Raw genomic sequence first — 24,564 nt, 5'->3', positions numbered from 1 at the left:
TTTTGTTTTATTTCCCCTCCACCTAGTCTCTTGTAGGCATAGGATCTTCACTCTTCTTCTTTGCATCAAATCCACAATCTCTCTGCTCTTTCCATTCATCATCCCAATGTTCCATGTTCCTATTTTAACACTTTTCAACTCCTTCATCTCTAGCTGAACTAACTTCTTTAAATGGACCGTCCTTTGTTCGGTAGCCCCGACACATCTACTTTCCATCAATCAACTTTTGTTTTGGAATAGTTTTTACAACCGGATGCCCTTCCTGACGTCAACCCTCACCATTTATCCGGGCTAGGGATTTAAGCTGCCAATCTACCAAACTTTACGCAGCTATATAGAAGTAGTAGCTGTTATACAATGGTGATGTCGCAATTTAATAATTTTAAGCAATTTATACTGAATTTCTAATCTCACTGAACAAGCAGGTGGCACTGCTGTAGTTCTTTTATCTCATGAAAATGGCTGACTCGGTAGAATGACTGTGACCTTGAAAATAACAGTAATAAATAACTCAGCAACACATGAGTATTTTTACATACAGATAACTGACACACAAACCGTTTATAAGTCTTATAGTAGATGATTTATATTTATGAGTCATCTTCCCCCACACACCTTTACTCTCTTTTTTCCACGTTTAGTAAATACTGTACTTATATTCTAACACCCTAATGAAAATGTATCATTGCACCCCTTCCTCCAAAAACTTGAAAATGCTGGAGAACAGATTTCTCAGATTTGTAATTAATGCAAGTCATTATCGCCATCAGCCAAATTTGTTCTACTCAGTGAGTTTAGAGACTCAATAAAAATTAAGTTTTCTTCTTTGTCACTTAAACTTTATTCACCAGTGTGTCTACACGAAAAAGAAACTTAACTCAAAGTAACTTTCTTTCTTTTCTACTTGTTCCCTAAAATAACCTACTCCACCCAAAGATTTTTGCAAAGACTATATATAGTCTTTTGTAAGGTTACTAGGGTTACTTTTTACTTTGTAATCCTATATCCACCCATGGTACTAAGCATGTTTATACGTTTGTTGATATTTTGTTTTCGGGAAAAAAAAACTACTCTGTAAAATATCAATAAATGAAACAGTGAAATTTAAATATCCCTAATAATAAAATATTATTGAAACTAACATTTATTCATTTAAACAACATAATTAAGTAACCAAGTTGTTTTAACTAAATGGCTCATCAGAATCAGAATCAAAAGTGAGTCCTCTTTTATCCTTCGGACTATATTTACATTTTTTTCTTAAAGAGGGTTCATCACTAAGTTCAATTTCATCACCTGAAGAAGCAATATTATGTGCATCCTTTCTACATGAGTTTTTAAAGCTATCAAAGAGATTGCTTTTGACAGATGAAACAGAATTCTTACTTCCTCTACCTCGTGCCCTACCCCGTCCTCCTCGTCCTCTTCTATAATGTTCATTCTCATTACTGTTAATAGATGCATGTGATCTAGCGGTATTACCCTGTCTTCTTCCTTTTTTACCTGTTACCAAAGAGGATGCATTGTTATTCGATATTTTATCAATAAAGATTTCATCACTATCATTTTCATTTTGTGCAGATTTTTTCTTCGACTCCTCAAGGGCAGTAAGTGTTTCAGAAACTTCTTCAGAACATTTCTTTAGTCTTTCTTCTTTAAAACTTGCAATTGCATTATCAATTTCTTCATCCTCCACTTTTTTACCTTTCAAATAGCCCTGTACCCTCTTAAGCTGATGAAGCACCAAATCATTTATAGCTTCTTTTACTTCCTTTTCCACAAACTCGTGAATGGCTATTCCCATTCCAGTTTCAGAAAGAAGAGCTAACCGATCATCTTGTTCAGCTTTCTGAAAGTACCTCTTAACTAAATCTTCTACTTTACTTTTGTCTGGACCTTCACTTTTCAGAATATTTAATAATGTATCTATATCTAAATTATCACCATTTTTACTAATGTCTTTTCTCTTTCGTTGAAATATAACAATATCTTTTGGATTTGCTACCTTATCAACATAATCTTGACCAAATCTCTGTACATTAAAGGTTTCAAACTGGTCTGTATGCTCCACACGAAGGCGAATTAATGGTTTGTCAGGCTGTTTAGGATTACCTGTAGAAATACACAATAATTATTATTTCATATTAAGAGTGTTATACAAAAGCACATTAATCCATACAAGTGATATTTAAAAAATACTAAAAGATAAAAAAAAAAAAACTAATTCCTTGTTTTATTTTTGCATGCATTCTTTTATTTCACCACCCACCTCTGAATATCTAACAAGTTTAACAGCATTTTTCTCCCTTTCATTTATATGCTCATTTAGATGAGTAGTTTTGTTGTCAAAATGATTAATTGTAAACTCCTGTGACTGTGGTAGTGCTGGTCGTGTCATACTGGTAAAGGTAATTAAGCGAGAATATTATAATGGTTTAAAAATTAGCATCAGCAAAGGCATATAATGCAAGAAAGCAAGCTTCTATAGCATCAGCCAAAAAAAAAAAAAAAAACTCACAATTTCACCCACATTCACTCCAAATGCTTGTCTAGTTCTGCCTTGAACTTATTTAAGTTTTTGACCTCCGCTATGACAGATGAAAGTTAAAACTATCAACCACCCACTTGACTAAAGGCAAACTTCTGCACCTCTATTCCACAATTTTCTTTCCTCAATTTGAATTTATGTTCCCTCGGGTGAGTAATCTGAGCAAAAGGAAGAATTTAGAATTAGCATTAGTAGAAGCATATGATGCAAGAAAGCTGTGTTGTTTTGGTTTTTAGGAGCATTAGCAACTAAGGCCATATTGCTCCGAGAATATGTGGTGGTCAATCCCTGACCTTTCCACATCCTCCGTATTTGGTGGTGATGGGCTTGAACCCCAGTGTAATCAAGAAGCTGGTGCTATGCACTGCTGCTCCTTCCCACCTGGCTACAGAGGCGCCTTGATGCAAGAAAGCAAGCTTATGCAGCATCAGCCAAAAAAAAACCCCACTCCCATTTCACCCCTCCGTTTGTTCGAAATACCTTCCAGCTGAGCCTTAAATTTATTTAGGCTAACTTCCACAACAAGGGATGGAAGTCTGTTCTACCAACCAACTACCCGCTGGCTAAAGACAAATTTCCGCATATCTATCTACATCTGTCTTTCCTCAATTTGAATTTATGCCCACTCAGGTGATTATTCTGAGCAAGAGGAAGAATCCCATTGGCATCGAGCATGCTCAAACCATTCAAGGCTTTATACACCTCAATCAGATCACCTCGCCGGTGCCTAGTCTCCAGACACTGTAATTTGCAAAACTTAAGCCTTTCTTTGCAAGAGCAACCCTTTGTTCCATTCACTAATCTTGTTGCCCTTCTCTATACTCGTTCCAGCAGTTCTACATCCTTCTTGAAATGAGGCCTCCAGGCCTGTATACAGTACTCAAGGTGTGGCCTGACCATTGCCTTATACAAGGGAATAATCACCTCCTTATCCCTGCTAGAAAAATTCCTGTATATCATTGACAAGACACCATGAGCTACTCTTGCAGCCCGTCTGCACTGCTCAGAACATATGTTTCCTTTCCAGTGACCAAAACTGGAAAGGAAACAAAGCTGCATTTTTCACATAGAGTAAATAAAGTCTTTATAGTTAATTAGGATTAACATTGCAAGCTGGTTCAATGAAAAATTTTCCTCATAGCCATTTTGTTAAGCAATGCAGATGAAAAACAAGTTATGAATTATTTTTCAAAGGTTAGATTAACTTAACAAGGTACTGTGTTTCTGTTTCTTCCCCATATTCTCATTTTCAAGCAAAAGCGAATTCATTAACACATTGACAGTCCAATGGGTCAAAATGGTCTACACAATCTGTTAGTCATTTTAACATTCAAAAGTAACCACACTGTTCTTTCAAGTAATTCTTTTTCTACATTTTTATTATTAAAAATCTCAGACATTTTAACAGATTTTTAATAATAAAAATTGTGGCCTCCAACAGGTTAATATGTAACAAATTTGTTCATTCAGATTCTATATGGAACTTTGATTAAAAAAAAAAAAAAAAAAAAAAAGCCCCTCCATATTTTTCTGATACATGTGCATTTCTTTACTTGCCTATGTTCAGTTCATGTGTGGCATGAAGAATTGTAACTGATATTAAAACTATTAAAACTGCTAGCTTGAAGCAGGGGGATACACAGACTAAAAGGTTAACAGTGGCCACAGACAGAAGTAAAAGAGATTGTTGCACTGCTTCTATTAGAATGAACAGCAGTCTGGAAAGAAAGGCAATGGAGATTTCCAGGAATGCTGGGAGTCATAGTGGAACAAATAAATACATGGGCTGCATTAGGGTTACTAAGAGTAGAAACAGGTGCATGTATACTTGCATGTACACCAATGCTAGGAGTATATTTAATAAATTTGATGAGCTTGAAGTGCTAGTCAATCAAAAGGCAGATATTATTGGGATATCAGAGATGTGGTGTCTCACAGACATAAGCAGTGCAGAATTGGAATTTGGGGAGTACAATGTGTACAGAAAAGATAGACAGGGTAGGAAGGGAGGAGAGGTTATGCTGTTAGTTAAGACACACAAAATCTAAGAAAGTGCATCCAATTGACGTCGATTGACAATGCAATGTTGAGTCTGTTTGGTGTGACATAAGCATTGGGAAAGGAAAAATGAGAGTAGGTGTGTGTTACAGGCCTAATGAATCCGATGAGTATATTGAGTAGTTGTACAGAGAAAAATAAGTGGGCCAGTAAATCAGAAAGTCTTATAATGAGGGATTTTAAACTTCCAGATATCGACTGGAACTTGTCAGTTGGTCACTCGCACACTAGCAAGACTTTTGTGGATTTATTGGATGACTGTTTTCTACGGAAACATGTTTGAGAGGCAACCAGAGGGAGTTGTTATTGTTGTTATTTTGGTTTTAGGAGCATTAGCAACTAAGGCCATATTGCTCCGGGATATGCGGTGGTCATTCCCTGACCTTTCCGCATCCTCCGTATTTGGTGGTGACGGGCCCGAACCCCGGTCTAATCAAGAAGTGTGTGTGCTACGCACTGCTGCTCCTTCCCACCTGGCTATGGAGGCACCTTACCAGAGGGAGTAATACTCTTGATCTGATTATCAGCAGTGATTATTCATGCATTAAGAATATGCAGATAAAGGAACTAATGGGTGACAGTGATCACAATGTATTGATGTGGAAATTACTTAAAGATGTAACTACCATCAAGGCTAAAGGGAAGGGCTATTGCTTTCGTAAAGTTGACTACAGGGGTCTCAGACAGTTTTTAAATTCTATACAGTGGGATCAACTGGTGATGTTACCAATGGTGAATTCTAAATGGGAAGCTTTCAGGGACTTAATTTTGGAGGCTACTAGGCTTTTCATTCCAACTAAGAATTAGTGTTCAGGGTTAAGGCCTGAACTAATGAGGCTCATGGCAGAGAAGAAAAATTTATGGGATGCATATAAAAGTATCAGGTGACACAGAAGCCTATAGAAGATATAAACTAGTCTGTAATGAAGTCACAAAGGAGGTTAGGCAGGAGAAGGCAGATTATGAGAAATCCTTGGCAAAGGATGCAAAGAAAAACAGCAAAGAGTTCTTTACTTATGTAGTTTTTACGGCTCCGGCTAATAGAGAAGTTTTTTTAAAATTTTTTCTGTTTTATTAACTTAAATTGGCATATTAATTTGTTTTCTAGAGTAGCTTTATATTCCTAGTTACGATACTTAGATTAATTTTTAACTTCGATAGAGACTTAGTATTCGTAAGGGTATCCAATCCACATGTTTTACAAGTTTTGCAGCTCCGGCGAACACAAGGTTTTAGCTATATTTATCCGCTTTATTGACTTAATTGTTATACTAATTTTTTTTCTATAGCTTATAGACCTAGTTTAACTTAGTTTATTCGGAATTTAGATAGCGAGATTTTGAAAGATAATTAATACTTAGTGTCCGTAGATTTACAGTTCGTAACTTGCCGCCATTGTTATGCGATACGTTATATCCCATGCTAGATAGGGTTAGCTTAGTATAGTACAGTGTATAATATTATCGAATAATCAGTAAAATTTATTAATCTTGTTAAACTTCATTGTCAATTAAATTGTACTTTTTAACTAAATACATATAACAACTTAGATTTACTAACGTAACATTATTAATTAATACATAACTTGATACGGAAGTTATATAACGAAACTCTGAGATAATAATCGATACTAAAAGAAGAAAGCAAATATAGTGTTATAACTGCATTGGGAAAGTTTAGGGTTATAATTTTGTACTGAAATTGAATCGAAATCATGACTCAGACCAGAGCAACAAAGCAAAAGGATCAAGCTAATGGGACTGCTGTGGATAAGGGTAGAACTGAGGGGGGGGGCAGTTGCCCTCTGAATCACAACCTCTTAAAATGCACTGCTTGTTGAATGTCTGTGGAGCAATCAGGTACGGGATATGATATTGCTAAGGGGAATGTTTTTGTGTGTGCGCGATGTAAGGAGTGTGAGGAAATCGGGTGACAACTCAGCGATGTTATGGGCCTATATGAGAGCTTGAAGGACAGGGTGAATGCCCTCGAAGGATCTAAATTGAGGGGCCCATCAAGCTCTCAGCTGCCGACATGAAGGCCAGAGCTTGCACTTGATCATCACGTAACACAGCAGCAACCACCAAGGCAGAATGCGCTGGCCCCACAGGAACTATTAGTTGTCGGTGACTCTATTGTCAGGAAAATGGGGAACATATTGTGTAAAAAGGATAGAGTGGAACAAGATCAGGATATGTCTGCCAGGGACAAAAGTTGATGATGCTGTAGAGCAGATATCATCTTTTAAAGGCACAAAAAGGCAATATTGTTGTACACATTGGCATTAATGATATTAAGAGTAGGAGAACAGCAGAATTTGCGTTAGCAAATTCACAATATAGCATCAGAAAAAAAAAAAAAAAATCCCCTTATTTCACCCATCCACTCACTCCAAATGTTTGTCAAGTTCTGCCTTGAATCTATTTAAGCTATCAACTTCTACAACAACAGATGGAAGTTTGTTCCAGCAATCAATCACCCTCTGGCTAAAGGCAAACTTCCACACATCTATCCTACAACCATCTTTCCTCAATTTGAATTTATGCCCTCAGATGATTATGCACTGAGCATGCTCAATCCATTTAAGGCTTGATACACCTCAATCAGATCACCTCGCAAGTGCCTAGTCTCCAGACACTGTAATTTGCAATACTTAAGCCTTTCTTTGTAAGAGCAACCCTCTGTTCTATTCACTAATCTTGTTGCCCTTCTCTGTATTCGTTCCAGCTGCTCTACATCCTTCTTAAAATGAGGTCCCCAGACTCCACTAATAACATTAGTCCATGAAGAGGGGTGTCCATTGATTACCACACTGTCTTCTCCCACTCAACCATTCCTTTATCCATAGCAGCAATTTGCCTCCAATGCCACACTGCTCCAATTTGTGCAGCAGTTTTCCATGTGCAACAGTATCAAAGGCCTTTCTAAGATCCAAATATATGATATCAAAGTTATTCTTTGCATCCAGTTCCTTTGTGACAACATCATAGTATCCAATCAAATTGGTCACACAAGACTTCCCCTTAACAAACCCATGCTGTTTCCGAGCTATAACTGAACTCTTGTCTAGATGATCTGCAATGCTTCTTTAACCAGCGCCTCCATTAATTTCCCTGGAACAGAAGTTAAACCAACAGGTCTGTAATTATCTGTCTCCCTTTGATCCTCCTTTGTGGATTGGAGTCACATTTGCACATCTCTAGTCCATGGGTAGCAACCCTGAGTCCAGGGAAGTTCTCATAATTATGGCCAAGGGTTTGCTTACTTCCTTTGCTCCCTCCTTTAATATAACTGGATAGATTACATCCACCACAGGATCCTTTCTTATATTTATTTTCAACAATTTCTCCTCCACTTTACTCTTAATTATTAAAAGATTATCTAGATTACTGCCAGAGTTTAATACACCTCTGGCACTCCCTTCCCTGAATAACTCGTCACGTGAGAATGTAGATAATCTTGTAAGCAGGATCATCAACAGATGAACTATCAATATCAAGTGGATCAATCTCATTCATCCAATTTTTTCTAGAGTTTACATAAGTAAAGAACTCTTTGCTGTTTTTCTTTGCATCCTTTGCCAAAGATTTCTCGTAATCTGCCTTCGCCTGCCTATCCTCCTTTGTGACTTGGTTACAGACTAGCTTATATCTATCATAGGCTTCTGTGTCACCTGTTATTTTATATGTATCCCATGCATTTTTCTTCTCTGTCACATGTCTAATTAATTCATGTGACATCCATTTAGGCCTAAATCTTGAACAATATTTCTTAGTTGGTATGAACAGCCTAGTAGCTTCCAAGATTAATTCTTTGAATGCTTCCCATTTTGAATTTGCTGTTGGTAACATCTTCAGTTAGTCCCACCGTATAGAATTTAAATACTGTCTCAGACCACCGTAGTCACGTTTACGAAAGCAAAAACCGTTCCCTTTACCACTGATGGTAGTTACCTCTTTGAGTAAATCCCACTTCAGCACACTGTGATCACTGCCACCTAGTGGTTCCTTTATCTGCAGATTCTTAATGCATGAAGAATCACTACTGATAATCAGATCAAGAGTATTACTCCCTCTAGTTGCCTCCCGAATATGCTGCTGTAGAAAACAATCATCCAATAAATCCACAAAAGCCTTGCTAGTGGGTGAGTGAACAACCAACAAATTCCAGTCAATCTCTGGGAAATTAAAATCCCCCATTATAAGACACACTGATTTACTGGCCCACTCTATTTCTCTGCACAATTGCTCATTATACTCAACAGATTCATTGGGCCTTTAACACACACCCATTTTCATTTTTCCTTTCCCAGTGCTTATGTCACCCCAAACAGATTCAACATTGCATTTTCCACCAACATCAATTAGTTGTTGTTGTTGTTGTGGGGGTTTGATGGCGCATAAGCTGCTTTGGCTATAATGCGCCTATTCATTTATTTTAACATTATATGAGAAATTTTTTAGATAGTATGAATCAGAGCTGTAATACTCAATATGTTCTACGTTGATAATAATATTAGTAAATTAATAAGAGGAGTTTACCTCAATATAGTATGTGGAACACTTCCGTATGATACCCTCCAGAAATTAAAACGGAAAAAACGAAAAAATCGACAACTTACCGGTCCATTAAAGTAAAATATAAATAATTAAAGTAAAATATAAATAATTAAATAATCAATTTAACACAATTCAAAATCAATTCAAAACAATTAAAATTAAAATTAACGCAATTAAAAGAATAACGAAAATATTCAAAACGATCTTCCTTCCTGAAGCTGACAATGCTTTTCGACCGACTGTCGTGATCACAGGAATGAAAATCACCGAATCAGGCTAAACCTGCAACTTAAATAGTGATTATGTGTCTTCGCGCATGCGCGTAAAGGTCCACGCATCGGAGATCAAATATGGCCGCCGAACATTAACAGAATTCTCGTGTAATTTAATTTCAATGGTTTCTGCAATTAATAGTCGCGTATAATTACGTTGAACGTTAAGTATTTTGGCCTCGTTAAATAAAAAAGTATGTTTTTCGTTAATGGCATGAAAGGCTAATTCTGACGCTGCTGAACGAGAAGCACGAACTGAGGCTTCGTGTTGATTTACACGAATATTAAGAGAAAACCGCGTCGAACCCTGATAAGACGAGTCGCAATCACCGCAAGAAATGTTGTATACTAGATCATTAATTTGTGTTGCGAACGCGGAAAGAACCGAGCGATTGTTCAGTATAGTGTGTAACTTCCGTATATGCCTAGCTATAATTTTAAATTCGGTATCTTTAAAGAATCTGTTAAGCTGTTTGTGCCACTGTTCAACGTATGGGACAGAAATAAAGTATTTTTTGATATTACTATTGTTGATTGGTGCAGTATTTTGTATCCTATCCTTAGCTTGTACCCTAATTCGATTTATTGTGTTAATGGGATAACCCCTGTTCAAGAATCTGCTAGTTAATATTTGTATTTCTGAGTCCAAAGCAGAATCCGTCGTTGAATATTTATAGGCATTTAGAAATTGATTAAAGATAATCGATCTTTTGTAGGTGAACGGGTGGTAGCTATTATAATGTAGAAGCATACCGGTGTTTGTGGTAACCGGTGTAACTTTAATTATTTATATTTTACTTTAATGGACCGGTAAGTTGTCGATTTTTTCGTTTTTTCCGTTTTAATTTCTGGAGGGTATCATACGGAAGTGTTCCACGTACTATATTGAGGTAAACTCCTCTTATTAATTTACTAATGAGAAATTTTTGTAACGTCAGGAAAGGCTGAAATCAGAAATGATTAAAAACTCCAATTTTCTTCAGAAAGTTAAAAAAAATTCAGGAATATTTGCACTGTCACCAATAACATTCTCTAGAGTTACTGGTTTCCAAAGGTTAAGCAATGATAGTAGGGTTGTATTTCTGTCTTGTTTATAGTTCATGAGAATGTGTTTAACCATCCAATTGATAGAACAATCTGGACACTGTGGTGAATCATCTCCTGTGAGTAAATGAAGGTGAGTCAAATGTGTACAGCCTATTCTTGCTCTAGAAAGGAGTACTTCTTCTTGTCTTGATGTACGGACATTAGAATGCCAAATTTTAGGATCCTGTTTAAATTGAAAAAATTTATTTTTTTGTTTGAGAGTGCCAGAGTGCTGTCCATTCTATTAGGCATGCAGCATGAATGATTTGTGGATAGTCTGATTCTGGAACAGGGATATTGGTTAAATCTAAGGTAGTTGGATTTTTTGCAGCTTTATCAGCCAGTTCATTACCAGAAATTCTGGAGTGTGCCAAAATCCAGAAGAAGGTGATAAGTTGGTGGCACTGTTCAATTTGCAGTTATAATCTTTTAATTTCATTTAGAACAGGATGAGCTTTATCTGAGGAGTTACATAATGCCATAATTGAGCTGAGGGAATCAGTGTAAATAACAAATTTTAATGAACAGTCAGAACAGAGATTTTCTAAGGCTAGTTTAGTTGCATATAATTCTGCTGAAAAGATACTGTATTCAGGTGGAAGGGATGCTGAAATAGTGGTATTTAGAAACACTGCTGCTGCTCCAACATTTGAGTTAGATTTAGACCCATCTGTATAAAGTGGAGAAAAATTAAAATATCTGCAAGTGTGAACTGCATGAAGTTGCTTCACATTTGATGCTTGAAGAATATTTTTTCCCCACTGGCAAAGGTAAGTGTCACAGGTGGGTAGAGGAGTACAAGTCCACGGTGGTTGAGTGCACGTTACTACCTGTTGTACAGAATGAATGGAAACATTCCAAGCCTGCATCAGTTCAAGAAGGCGAAGACCAGCTGGTTTTACTATATTAGGCTTATTTCTGTAGAGGTTTTCTAATGGATTGAATAGGTATGACTGAATTAGATGCGAGGCACAACTTTGTATTTTGCCAACATACTTCAGTAGCAGTGCTTTATGTACATTTTTAATATGGTCTAAGAAATTTAATTTGTTGTCAAGGATTAATCCTAGAAATCTGATGTTAGTAGTGACTGGGATGGAGACATTAGAAATTTGAAGTTCAGGATCCAGATGAAGTTTGCGTTGTCTACAAAAATGGATAGCAACTGTTTTCTGTTGTGAGAATCGATAGCAGTGAAGGCTGGCCCATTGTTGAATTTTATTCAGTGATATCTGAAGCTACCTTTCAATAGATCTCATGTTTGAATTTGGTATATTTTGGGAATGGCAGGAGATGGAAAGGAAATCCGCATAAAGGTACGTCTCAACTGTGTTTGGAAGCTGTTTAATGGAATCGATTCTAAGAGCAAAAAGGGTGGCACTCAGCACTGATCCCTGTGGAACACCTTCTTCCTGAATGAAAGTTGTAGAAGGGTCATTTTGATATCTTACTTGAAACGATCTGGTGTGTAGAAAGTTTTGAACAAATATGGGAAGGTTGCCCCATAGACAGAGAGAATAAAGGTCATTTAAGTATGCCATGCTGCCGGGTGGTGTCAAACACCTCTATATCTATAGAAACCATTACTAGATGTTCGTGTTTCACGAAGGCATTGCGAGTGGCAAATTCAGCCTTAATCATGAGATCCAAGCGTGACCTGTTTTGTTGAAAGCCATGTTGACTATGGCTCATTAGATGTTGTGACTCAATGATTCAGACGAATCTACTGTGGACAATTTTTTCAAGGATTTTGCTGAGGCAGCTTGACAGAGATATTGGTCTATAGCTATGGGGGTTGGATGGATCTTTTCCAGGCTTCAGGAATGCCAAAACAATAGAGTGGTGCCAAGAAGCTGGATAAACATTTTCTATAAAAAAATACAGTTGTAAAAGATCAGGAGGAGGCGCAAAACTTTGTCATCAAGATGTTGCAGCATGACATAATAGATCCCATCTGGTCTGGCGGCACCATTATGAGCTGTTTTAATGGCATGCAAAAGTTCAGAATATTGTAGAGGTTTGTTATATTGTAGAATGAAGGCAGTTTGGAAGTTCATAGAATGCTGGAAAGATGTAGTATAAGCTGATGTTGCTGAGATTTCTGCAAACGGTTTGCCCAAAGCATTAGCTATATCTGAGAGACTAGATAAATCTCGCCCATTCAAGGAGAGGACTGAAGCAGGTATGGTCGGAAACTTAACAGAAAGTTGTCTAATTTTTTTCCAAATTAATTTGCTGTCAATGTTTCTGTTAACTGTTGATACAAAACGGGTCCAGGATTCTTTTTTTGGCTTGTTTTTGTATGAAACTTGCTTTTGCCTTTAATTTCTTATAATTTATCAGATTGGCTGTGATTGGATATTGCCGAAACAAATTCCAGGCTTTATTTTTTGCCTTTTTTGCTTTTGTGCATTCCTCATTCCACCAGTAGTTATAATGCTTTCGGTCCGGGGGATTTGATAATGGTATTGTGTCTTTGGCCACATTTAAGAGATGTGATGTGATGTAATCTGTCACATCATCAATAGGCTGGAGACGAATTTTTTCCTCGTCAAAAGAGATTGATGACTAAAATTTAACTAAATGTTTAGTTAAAGGAGCCTGTGCTATCAATAACTTGCATATGATTGGGAAGTGATCACTGCCCATAGGGTCATTTATAACAAACCACTCTATGGTCGAGACCAGTACTGGAGAACAAATGGAGAGATCTATTGCTGAAGTATGTTCAGTTGGGAGCTGAATGTGAGTGTGCGTGCCAGTATTCAGTATGGCGAGGTTCAGTGTGTCTAAAAGGCTTTCAATGAGTCGACCCCGTGTATCTGCCCATTAAAGTCCCCTAATATACAGAAAGGTGGAGGTATCTGTATGAAGAGGTCTTCAAGTTCTTTTAAACAATAAGTATGGTTTGGCTGTAAGTAGATTGAGACTAGTGTTATTGCAATATGGAGAGTTATGCGAACAGCAACAGCTTCTATTTCAGTTTGAAGTGGGATACGCTTAGTTGGGATCTTTGAATTTATTAGGATTCCTACACCACCGTGAGCAGCATTAGCTGTATTGCGATCTCTTTGATAAAGGCAATAGTTCTTTATCGAAGGAGAAATTTGTGAGGTTAAGTAAGTTTCTTGAAGACAAAGAGCAATTGGACAATACCGATTAATTAAATCATGGATATCATCTGTGTTGCAACAAAAGCCTCTGCAGTTCCATTGTACAATGAAGGCCATTATTTGTGTTTAATTGTTGGAGCTGTATCTGACTGCTTTTTGAAGGTGACTGGCTTATGAAGTTCCAATTTTTGTTTGTCTTTTTTTAGGAAAACTGGCTGACCAGTGTCCATTTCTTCTTCTTCGGCATGAATTTCTAAAATTGGATCTTCCTGTGCAGATGTGCAATCTGTGTCCATGGTTGTGTCTTGAATATTTTTCATTATATTTGAATTTGTAATACGTGGTGCGGTAGCACTCACTGGAGGAGGACGTTGTTGTTATTTGGTTTTTAGGAGCATTAGCAACTAAGGCCATATTGCTCCGGGAATATGTGGTGGTCATTCCCTCATCTTTCCGCATCCTCCATATTTGGTGGTGACGAGCTCGAACCCCGGTCTAATCAAGAAGCATGTGCTACACACTGCTGCTCCTTCCCACCTGGCTACGTAGGTGCCATTGAAGGAGGAGATTCCGCTGGCACTGTTAGAGGAGTATTATTTGCTTGGCCTGAGAGTTTGGGTTGTTGTTTACGTACATTTGGTTGTTCCTCAGAGAGGACAGTTCTAGCCCAATCAGAAATTGATTTATTAGTAGGAACTGTGACATCAGTTTGAGTAGAGACTGTTTGGTATTTTTTAACTGCTTAGCATAAGAAATATTTTTGTCATAGTAGGTGCAACTAGTCTTCTTGCTTCAACTACTTTTTTTCTCAGTTTTCCATTTTTCACAAGTTCTGGAATAGGCAGGATGATCACCTTTGCAATTTGGACAGGTCATTTTTGTAGTCGTACAGTCACTTTGTATGTGATCTGAGGAACCACAGTTGGGGCAGACAGGAACACCTCTGCATACAGTTTGTAAGTGGCCATACTTTTGACATTTATAAAATCTTAAAGAATTGGGAATGTATGGGCAGATACAGCAAAGTAAATAACCTGCTTTTACAGAGGAGGGTAAGTTTGGCGTATTGAACATGAGAATAATGTTTCTGGTAAGCATAAGTTGATTTTCTTTTTTAGTCATTATACATTTGGCTTGAATTACATTTTGTCCCTGCAGCTCTTGGGTTATTTCTTCCTCTGTAACAGGTCCCAACTGGATATGACACCTTTAGATGAATTTAGGGTTGCATGAGGAGATATTTTTACTGGAATGCCAGAAACGTTTGTTAACTGTAAAAGTTTCTACGAATGCTTGTGGTTCGTAGTTTCCACTAGTAGGTCTCCCAATTGCAATCTCTTGACAGTCTTAGGAGATCCTGCAATACCTTCAAGATGTTTTTATATTACAAAGGGAGACAGTCTGCTCATTGGCTGAATAGTAAGAGAGTGGAAAATTAAAAATGACGGGCAGGGTTGCTCCATCTGATAGTCTTCTGTCTCTTTGGATGATCATTTCCTAAATTGTGATTGGAGTCATGGTTAATGTTGGTGTCTGTTCTGGACCTCGAAGGCTCTAACAACGGATTATTATTTTTATCCATAATGCCTCCTTTTTGCCCTGGGGGTTTCTCCCTACCACCCAGGTTACTGGCCAAGCCACAGGGAGGCAGGTACAGTGCCGCTTTGTGGCACAAGCGTAGAGTTAGTACAGTTAGTAAGTCTATCTAAATTAAAGAAAAAGGTGCTTTCCTTCTTCTGGGCTCTCTTCTTATTTCTTATAAGAAATTAGAGCTACTTAACAGAAAATGTTAATAAGTGCAAGAGAAAACAAAGGAAAACTCAGTCGCTGGGACGAAAAAAACACTCGATATATGCACAATAATCACTTGGCCACAGAAACGCTTGACACCCAGGGCCGAACATCAATTGGATGCACTTCATTAGATTTTATGTGTTTTTTAACTAACAGCATAACCCCTCCTCCCTTCCTGTCCTGTCGATCCTTTCTGTACACATTGTACTCACCAAATTCTAATTCTGCACTGCTTATGTATGTGTGACACCACGTCTCTGATATCCCAACAATATCTGCCTTTGATATCTTCACTAGCACTTCAAGCTCATCGAATTTATTAACTATACTCCTAGCAGTGGTGTACATGCAAGTATACATGCACCTGTTTCTACTCTTAGCTTCCCTAACACAGCCCATATATTTACTTGTTCCACTATGACTCCCAGCAGTCTTGGAAACCCCCATTGCCTTGCTTTCCAGGCTGCTGCTCAATTGCATTTCAATAGAAGCAGTGCAAGAATCACTTTCACATCTGCCAGCAGCAGCTACCGTTAATCTATTAGTTCATGTATTCCCCCAAGCTAGCAGTTTTCCAACCCACAAAACTCTGCCTTGATAGCATCAGCAAATATTCTTGCACCCTTATTATTTAAGTGTATCCCATCCATGTAGAAGCAGTCTCTCCTGTTAACAAGCACAGACCAGACTGAGAAAAATTCTACCCCTTGAGCCTCGCACAGTCTCTCCAGGGCCGAATTGATTGACAAGGCTCTCATCATATACTCCCTCCGATCGTGTCTGGGCAGAATCGCAGACACTTTCAAATTCAACCGTAACTCACGGCTTTTTTTCAGCATTGACTTGTATTTGTTAAATAATTCCACTGGTCTCCTACTCTTAATATTATTAGTGCCAACATGTGCAACAATATCACCCTTTGTGCCCTTAAAAGATGATATCTGCTCTACAAAGTCATCAACCTTTGCCCCGGCAGATATACCCTGGTCCTGTTCCATCTATCCTTTTTGCACAATATGTTCCCCATTTCCCTGACAATAGAGTCACCTAAACAACTAGTTCCTTTGGGACCAGCACATCCTGCCTTGGGGGTTGCCCCTGTGTTGCGTGATGTTCAAGTGCCAGCTCTGGCAATGATGTAGGCAGCTGAGAGCTTGATGGGCCCCACAATTTAAATCCTTTGAGGGCATCCACCCTGTCCTTCAAGCTCTTATATAAGCCCATAACAATACTGAGTTGGCACCCGATTTCCTCACACTCCTCACATCGCGCGCACACAAATACATTTAACAAGTAGAGGTCACTGTTGAAAAAAAAGCCACGAATTAGGGATTGAATTTGAAAGCAGTAGTAGTAGTGGCATGTGATGCAAGAAAGCAAGTGCATGCAGCATCAGCCAAAAAAAAAAAAAAAAAATCACGAACAAACTGAATGAGTATTTTGCATCTACATTCCACATGAGGAATTATTAAGGTTTGAAAATGGCAGAAGGTTATCAAATTGTAGCAGGATACTTAATGATTTTGTAATAACTGAGAACAAAGAGGAGGAGAAATTGTTAAAGTTAAACATAAGGAAAGCATCTGGAGTGGATGGGATCTATCCAGTTATATTAAAGGGGGGGAAGCAACTAAGCAAACTCTTAGCCATAATTATGAGAGCATCCTTGGACTCAGGGAGGTTCCCACGGACCGGACATGTGCAATAAATAAATAAAATAAAGTGCAGCCATTATCAACCCACTGCAGGGTGGAAGCCTCCTCAACAATTCATGCTGAGGGAAAATGGACCATAATCTGCCACGCTGGTCCAGTGCGGGTTGGCAGATCGACCGTATTCAGCAGTCAGGGGCTTGAACCCCGGTCTACTCAAAGAGCGTGTGCTACTGCACTCCCGCTCCTGCCCACTCGGCTACGGAGGCCGTGTATCCCCAATTCACAAAGGGGGGATCGAAGGGCGACACGAGTAATTACAGACCAGTTAGTTTAACTTCTGTTCTGGGTAAAATAATGGGGTCACTGGTTAAAGATGCATTGCAGGATCATCTAGCCAAGACTGCAGCAATAATTCAGACACAGCATGGGTTTGTTAAGAGAAAGTCTTGTCTGACAAATTTGATAGTATATTATGATGTGGTTACAAAGGAACTGGATGCAAAAAATAATTCTGATATCATATAGTTCTTCAAATAGGCCTCTGGGGTTGGGTATACTCATACTATGATTTTTAGTGTTTTCCACCAACCATGGAATAAAACTAAAGACGAAAAAACCCAAATTTTTAAAATATTTAATATTTACAATAAATTATTAATAAACAAAATATTACTGATAGTAATTTTAAAATAAAACAACTGTGATATATACAGGATAATAATAAAATACCGAATTTAAAATGCAATAAAATATACAGGTTAAAAGCGCTAAAATACTAACTGAAGCTTTCAAAGGCTTCTGCCTTCTTTCTCAACAGTGCAATTTCTGTTTTTGCGGTGCATCATTAAATACCAGCAGGTTCACGGTGCATCTCACGTGAACGCGTACTGTTCCCGTCAGAACCGGAAGTGGCTCGGGAGCGTTTCAGGCAAAAACGTTCATCCCCTCCAAGGATTACCGCCTCAAAGAGGGGATGATTACGTGTGCCCCTATCTCTATTTATATTTTTCTCAGTAGAACTAATTCACAAGCTCTCGAGCCACTTGCGGTCCTAAAATCTATGCGCCCGATCAGTGATGACCGCTTCATCTGGGGAGATTTGATGTTGCTTCTCCCAGAAATGTTCAGCTACGGCGGATTTTCCATAGTCTGCATTTCTTATCGCATTTGTGTGCTCCCCCAGACGATCTTTGAGACGCCGTTTTGTTTCTCCCACATAACACTCCCCACATTCCGGGCATTTAATACTGTATACGACCTCCACTTATATTTTCATTTAAGACAGGGTCCTTCACCTGTGACACGATTGTGTGCAGCTTCCTGCCTGGGAGCTGCACACAACGTGTCTGGTAATTCCTTAATACGCGAGCTAAATGCTCGGATAAACTCGGATAGTAGGGAATGTATGCGGTGGCTATTGGCGTGAAGGACTCACTTCTACTCTGCCCTCCACTAATATATTTCTCTATGATCCTCCGGGGGTAGCCACACTTCAAAAGATCCGCCGTAACACGTTCATACTCCAAGTTTCTATCCTCTGAGGTACTACAATGGGATTTTGCCCTATCCACTAATGCTCTTACTACACTGTTCCTGTGATAATTAGTCTGCGCTGAGTTGTAGTGTGAATATTGGCCCCTGCACATAGATTTTCTAAATACTTTTGTTTTCAAATGCTGGCCTTCTCTACAAATCAGCACATCCAGGAACGGCAAAACCCCTCCTTCCTCTACCTCAGAGGTGAATTGTATGAACGGGGAGAAGCTATTAAGAAAATTCAACGTATCATCCTCACTCCCTTCCCGAATAACTGAAAACGTATCATCAACATACCTTTTCCACGGACGCATAGGGAGAACTGTAGTGTTAAATAGTCTGGACTCGAGCTCCTCCATCGCTAAATTAGCTATGATGGCACTGATGGGGGAGCCCATAGCTGCACCGTTAACCTGCTTGTACATGGTGTTATTAAACACCATGGTAGTACTCGAAAGACATAACTCTATTCCTTTACATATGTCCTCTAAGTTTAGTTGCGTCCTATTATTCAAGGTGGTGTCTCTTTCTAAAGCCATGTACGCACAATGTATCCCATGGTCGGTCAATTGGGATGCAGGTAAACAACGATGTTACATCAAAGGATATCATAACCTCGTTTTCTTCTATACGTTGTCCTCTTATGAATTGTACAAATTCTTTACTGTCTCTGACAATATGTTCAGAGAGTCCAACTAATGGTGACAGTAGTTTGGCTAGGAAACCAGATAATGCATACGTGGGGCTGCCAATAAACGAGACTATCGGTCTGAGTGGCACACCCACTTTATGTATTTTTGGCAAACCGTAAAACCTCGGTATCTGGCTTCCTGTGGCATGTAATGCCCAATACCGCTCCTTTGAAATCTTATTGGATTTCATCCAACATTGCACCATCTTATTAACTTGTCGTTCCAGATTCGACAGGGGATTCTTATGAATAATCATATAGGTTGTGCGATCATTTAACAAATCTAATGCTTTGCTTACATATGCTTCTTTATCCAAAACCACCGTTGCTCTACCTTTATCAGCTGGTAGGACCACAACATTATCGTCCTGCTTAAGACTTTCTAGTGCTAATCTTTGCTTTGTATTAAGATTCGAGGGAACTTTCTTGGCTTGACTTAAAATAGCTGCTGTTTTCACACGGATTTCATTGGCCATGCACACAGGTAACTTACTAGCCGCTCTCTCAATGCCCATAGCTATTTCTGCTATGGGCACTTTGGGCGGAATCGTAGCAAACTTAGGTCCTAGATTTAACACTTCTATTTGATCATCAGTCAACTGTTGACTACAGATATTAACAATAAAGTTACTATTGGTACTATTACCACTATTTTTTACCACTATTACCACTCCTGGACATGGTTTGTTCTTTAAGCCTATCGAACTTATTCATTTGTCTTTGTCTGTAACTGTCAGAAATCCGTTTTGCTTTGTTTGATACTACACTAATCACTAATGTCAAATGTACAGAGGTTAATCTCTCACTTATCTTGTTTAAGCACCTATTCTTATCTCTCCTAACGTGGTACAAGTTCTTATGTAACTTATCAATCCAAATGCTTAGGATCTTTCTTTGGTACCACTTAGAAACATTAAACAACCGCTCGTCTTCAAAAGGAGGTTTAACTTGAAAGCCACGAGGTGTGAGGTTATACGTCTTACATCGGTGGGCAAACCTCAGATGTTGTTCATGTTTAGCTTCAAGAAAGTTCCCTCGAATCTTAATACAAAGCAAAGATTAGCACTAGAAAGTCTTAAGCAGGACGATAATGTTCTGGTCCTACCAGCTGATAAAGGTAGAGCAACGGTGGTTTTGGATAAAGAAGCATATGTAAGCAAAGCATTAGATTTGTTAAATGATCGCACAACCTATATGATTATTCATAAGAATCCCCTGTCGAATCTGGAACGACAAGTTAATAAGATGGTGCAATGTTGGATGAAATCCAATAAGATTTCAAAGGAGCGGTATTGGGCATTACATGCCACAGGAAGCCAGATACCGAGGTTTTACGGTTTGCCAAAAATACATAAAGTGGGTGTGCCACTCAGACCGATAGTCTCGTTTATTGGCAGCCCCACGTATGCATTATCTGGTTTCCTAGCCAAACTACTGTCACCATTAGTTGGACTCTCTGAACATATTGTCAGAGACAGTAAAGAATTTGTACAATTCATAAGAGGACAACGTATAGAAGAAAACGAGGTTATGATATCCTTTGATGTAACATCGTTGTTTACCTGCATCCCAATTGACCGACCATGGGATACATTGTGCGTACATGGCTTTAGAAAGAGACACCACCTTGAATAATAGGACGCAACTAAACTTAGAGGACATATGTAAAGGAATAGAGTTATGTCTTTCGAGTACTACCATGGTGTTTAATAACACCATGTACAAGCAGGTTAACGGTGCAGCTATGGGCTCCCCCATCAGTGCCATCATAGCTAATTTAGCGATGGAGGAGCTCGAGTCCAGACTATTTAACACTACAGTTCTCCCTATGCGTCCGTGGAAAAGGTATGTTGATGATACGTTTTCAGTTATTCGGGAAGGGAGTGAGGATGATACGTTGAATTTTCTTAATAGCTTCTCCCCGTTCATACAATTCACCTCTGAGGTAGAGGAAGGAGGGGTTTTGCCGTTCCTGGATGTGCTGATTTGTAGAGAAGGCCAGCATTTGAAAACAAAAGTATTTAGAAAATCTATGTGCAGGGGCCAATATTCACACTACAACTCAGCGCAGACTAATTATCACAGGAACAGTGTAGTAAGAGCATTAGTGGATAGGGCAAAATCCCATTGTAGTACCTCAGAGGATAGAAACTTGGAGTATGAACGTGTTACGGCGGATCTTTTGAAGTGTGGCTACCCCCGGAGGATCATAGAGAAATATATTAGTGGAGGGCAGAGTAGAAGTGAGTCCTTCACGCCAATAGCCACCGCATACATTCCCTACTATCCGGGTTTATCCGAGCGTTTAGCTCGCGTATTAAGGAATTACCAGACACGTTGTGTGCAGCTCCCAGGCAGGAAGCTGCACACAATCGTGTCACAGGTGAAGGACCCTGTCTTAAATGCCCGGAATGTGGGGAGTGTTATGTGGGAGAAACAAAACGGCGTCTCAAAGATCGTCTGGGGGAGCACACAAATGCGATAAGAAATGCAGACTATGGAAAATCCGCCGTAGCTGAACATTTCTGGGAGAAGCAACATCAAATCTCCCCAGATGAAGCGGTCATCACTGATCGGGCGCATAGATTTTGGGACCGCAAGTGGCTCGAGAGCTTGCGAATTAGTTCTACTGAGAAAAATATAAATAGAGATAGGGGCACACGTATTCATCCCCTCTTTGAGGCGGTAATCCTTGGAGGGGATGAACGTTTTTGCCTGAAACGCTCCCGAGCCACTTCCGGTTCTGACGGGAACAGTACGCGTTCACGTGAGATGCACCGTGAACCTGCTGGTATTTAATGATGCACCGCAAAAACAGAAATTACACTGTTGAGAAAGAAGGCAGAAGCCTTTGAAAGCTTCAGTTAGTATTTTAGCGCTTTTAACCTGTATATTTTATTGCATTTTAAATTCGGTATTTTATTATTATCCTGTATATCACAGTTGTTTTATTTTAAAATTACTATCAGTAATATTTTGTTTGTTAATAATTTATTGTAAATATTAAATATTTTAAAAATTTGGGTTTTTTCGTCTTTCGTTTTATTCCATGGTTGGTGGAAAACACTAAAAATCATAGTTTGATATCATATACTTGGAAAGCTTCTGACACTGTTGCGCATGGAAGACTACAGTACAAATTGGAGCAGAATGGTATTAAGGGTAAGTTGCCACAATGGATAAGACAGTTGTAGAATAGATGTGCAAAAATTTGCCTTTAGCCAGCGGTAGTTGATTCCATCTTTCCATCTTTTGTGTTCATAGTCTAAATAAATTTAAGGCTGAGCTGGACAGGCATTTGGAACAAATGGAGGGGTGGAAAAATCATATCATTCTTCTCTTTGGTGACTTTTAACTTCTACTTTTAACTCTCTCTCTCTCTCTCTCTCTCTCTCTCTCTCTCTCTCAGGGTAACTAGGGAATATTTTTTTTTGGCTGGTGCAGCATAAGCCTCAGGCTTTCTTGCGCCATATAGCTAATAATAATAGTAAAAATAATGGGAGTGTTTTTTTTTTTTTTTTTTTTTTCTTGGCCGATGCTGCATAAGCTTGCCTTCTTGCATCATATGCCTCTACTAATGCTAATGTTATATTTTGTTATATGCCTCTACTAATGCTAATGTTATAATGTTATACTATGGCCATCAGCAACTATGGCCATAGTACGCCATACATATGGTAGGTATTTAAGCTGGATGATATGTACTCGTATTTAACATATATAGCATATGTTGTTAGAGTTACACCCATATCTTTTATCACTGTTAATTGGATATCTGCCAACAACAACAACAAAAAAGCTCCCTTTATTGTCAAGTCCCACGGGACCCTTTCATAAGTTTTGCTGGTCACAGGCTGGGAAACACAGGTGTAGCATTTTATATATATAATCTTTTCATATTTAGCCCTGATGAGACTATTTGGCAATTGTTAGCTTGAAGTGCATATCATATCCCTTAACTCACCTGCTGCAGTCATTTGTGATTCATTCAGCTCTTCTGAAAAGATGTTTTCTGAAAGTAGCAATATCCCATGGTAATATTTCCTAGTTACCTAAAATATTGCTTAAGCAATTTTAATCTATGTAAGGTTTCTTCAAATATCTTCATGCTAATGTCAGGAAAGATTCATTGGAAAATGAAATTATCCGAGGAATGTTTTAACCATTTGGCAGTCATGTGAGGTCATATGATATAGGGTATGCTGGGTTAGGAAGGGGGGGGGTTATAATCACTATCTTTAAACAAAACGACCACACAAATAAACAACCCCCCCCCCAAGAATATCCATGCTGATCCAAATTGATTTAGATCACTCTGATTAGAATGTTTTCATTTCTTGAAATAAGATGGCTTACACTCAAATTATAACAATCACTCACTTAGATCTATTGTTTACAGTTGAATCCAAACTAAATTTACGGTAAATATAAGGAGGGGCTCACATCTGGTCAGTATGGGCTTGGCACACCCAGGGTCCTGAGCTGGATATCATCATTCTTCTCTTTCTTGATGATTCCTCTCTACTTTTGACTCTCTCTCTCTCTCTCTCTCTCTCTCTCTCTCAGGGTAACTCAGGAATTTTTTTTTTTTGGCTGGTGTAGCATAAGCCTCAGGCTTCCTTGTACCATGTAGCTAATAATAATAATAATAATATCCTATGCTGCTCTGATGGATATGCCTTTAAAGGTAAAATACTCTAGCACTACCCATTTAGAAATCTTGTTTTTACAAGCTAATCCAACTAAACTCACAGCAAAAGCAACAGAGTTACTAGGCTTTTCTGATGTTTTTTTTTTAAATCCATCATATTGAAACAAGATGACTGGCACTCAAATTACAAGTAGCACTTCCTAGTTACAAGCCAATCCAAACTAAATTCACAACACAGGTAATGGTTTTCTACAGTATATACATATGGAGGCAGCCTTATTTCAGTCTGCCCAAATATAAACACAACCAACTTAGAACTTTGTTTACAGTATGATACAAATCACAATTACAGTGCATGTAAGGGTATCTTGATAGAGATGTTTTTATTTTGAAAACCAGATTTCAGAAAAACTGCAACACAACACAAGCAACTAAAAGTTGGCACATTTAATGATCAGCCAGGATGACTTCTCAGTATGAGAGGTTTCCCAAAACCGACTATCGCACTATTATGAATAAAATTTTATATTTATAATGACTATAGCCTCACTGGCCAGGAGGGAGAAAATAATAAAATATAATCATATACAGATAAGCTTCT

General features: G+C 38.5%; 1 protein-coding gene across 1 annotated transcript in view; it reads right to left on the bottom strand.

The window, feature by feature from the left end:
• Window positions 1-1,183: 1,183 nt before the first annotated feature.
• The window catches only part of mre11 (double strand break repair nuclease mre11), a 70,544-nt gene continuing 47,163 nt past the window's right edge, over window positions 1,184-24,564 (bottom strand). Inside the window, exon 4 of the mRNA XM_090378430.1 lies at window positions 1,184-2,112. Within this exon, the coding sequence (XP_090234556.1) occupies window positions 1,184-2,112 (929 nt within the window). The remainder of the gene's footprint in view (window positions 2,113-24,564) is intronic.

Source organism: Mastigoproctus giganteus, chromosome 7 (genome assembly GCF_048544385.1).
Source record: "Mastigoproctus giganteus isolate SK-2022 chromosome 7, ASM4854438v1, whole genome shotgun sequence".
NCBI classification, from domain to species: Eukaryota; Metazoa; Arthropoda; class Arachnida; order Uropygi; family Thelyphonidae; genus Mastigoproctus; species Mastigoproctus giganteus.
This window is presented reverse-complemented; position numbering and strand designations above follow the sequence as displayed.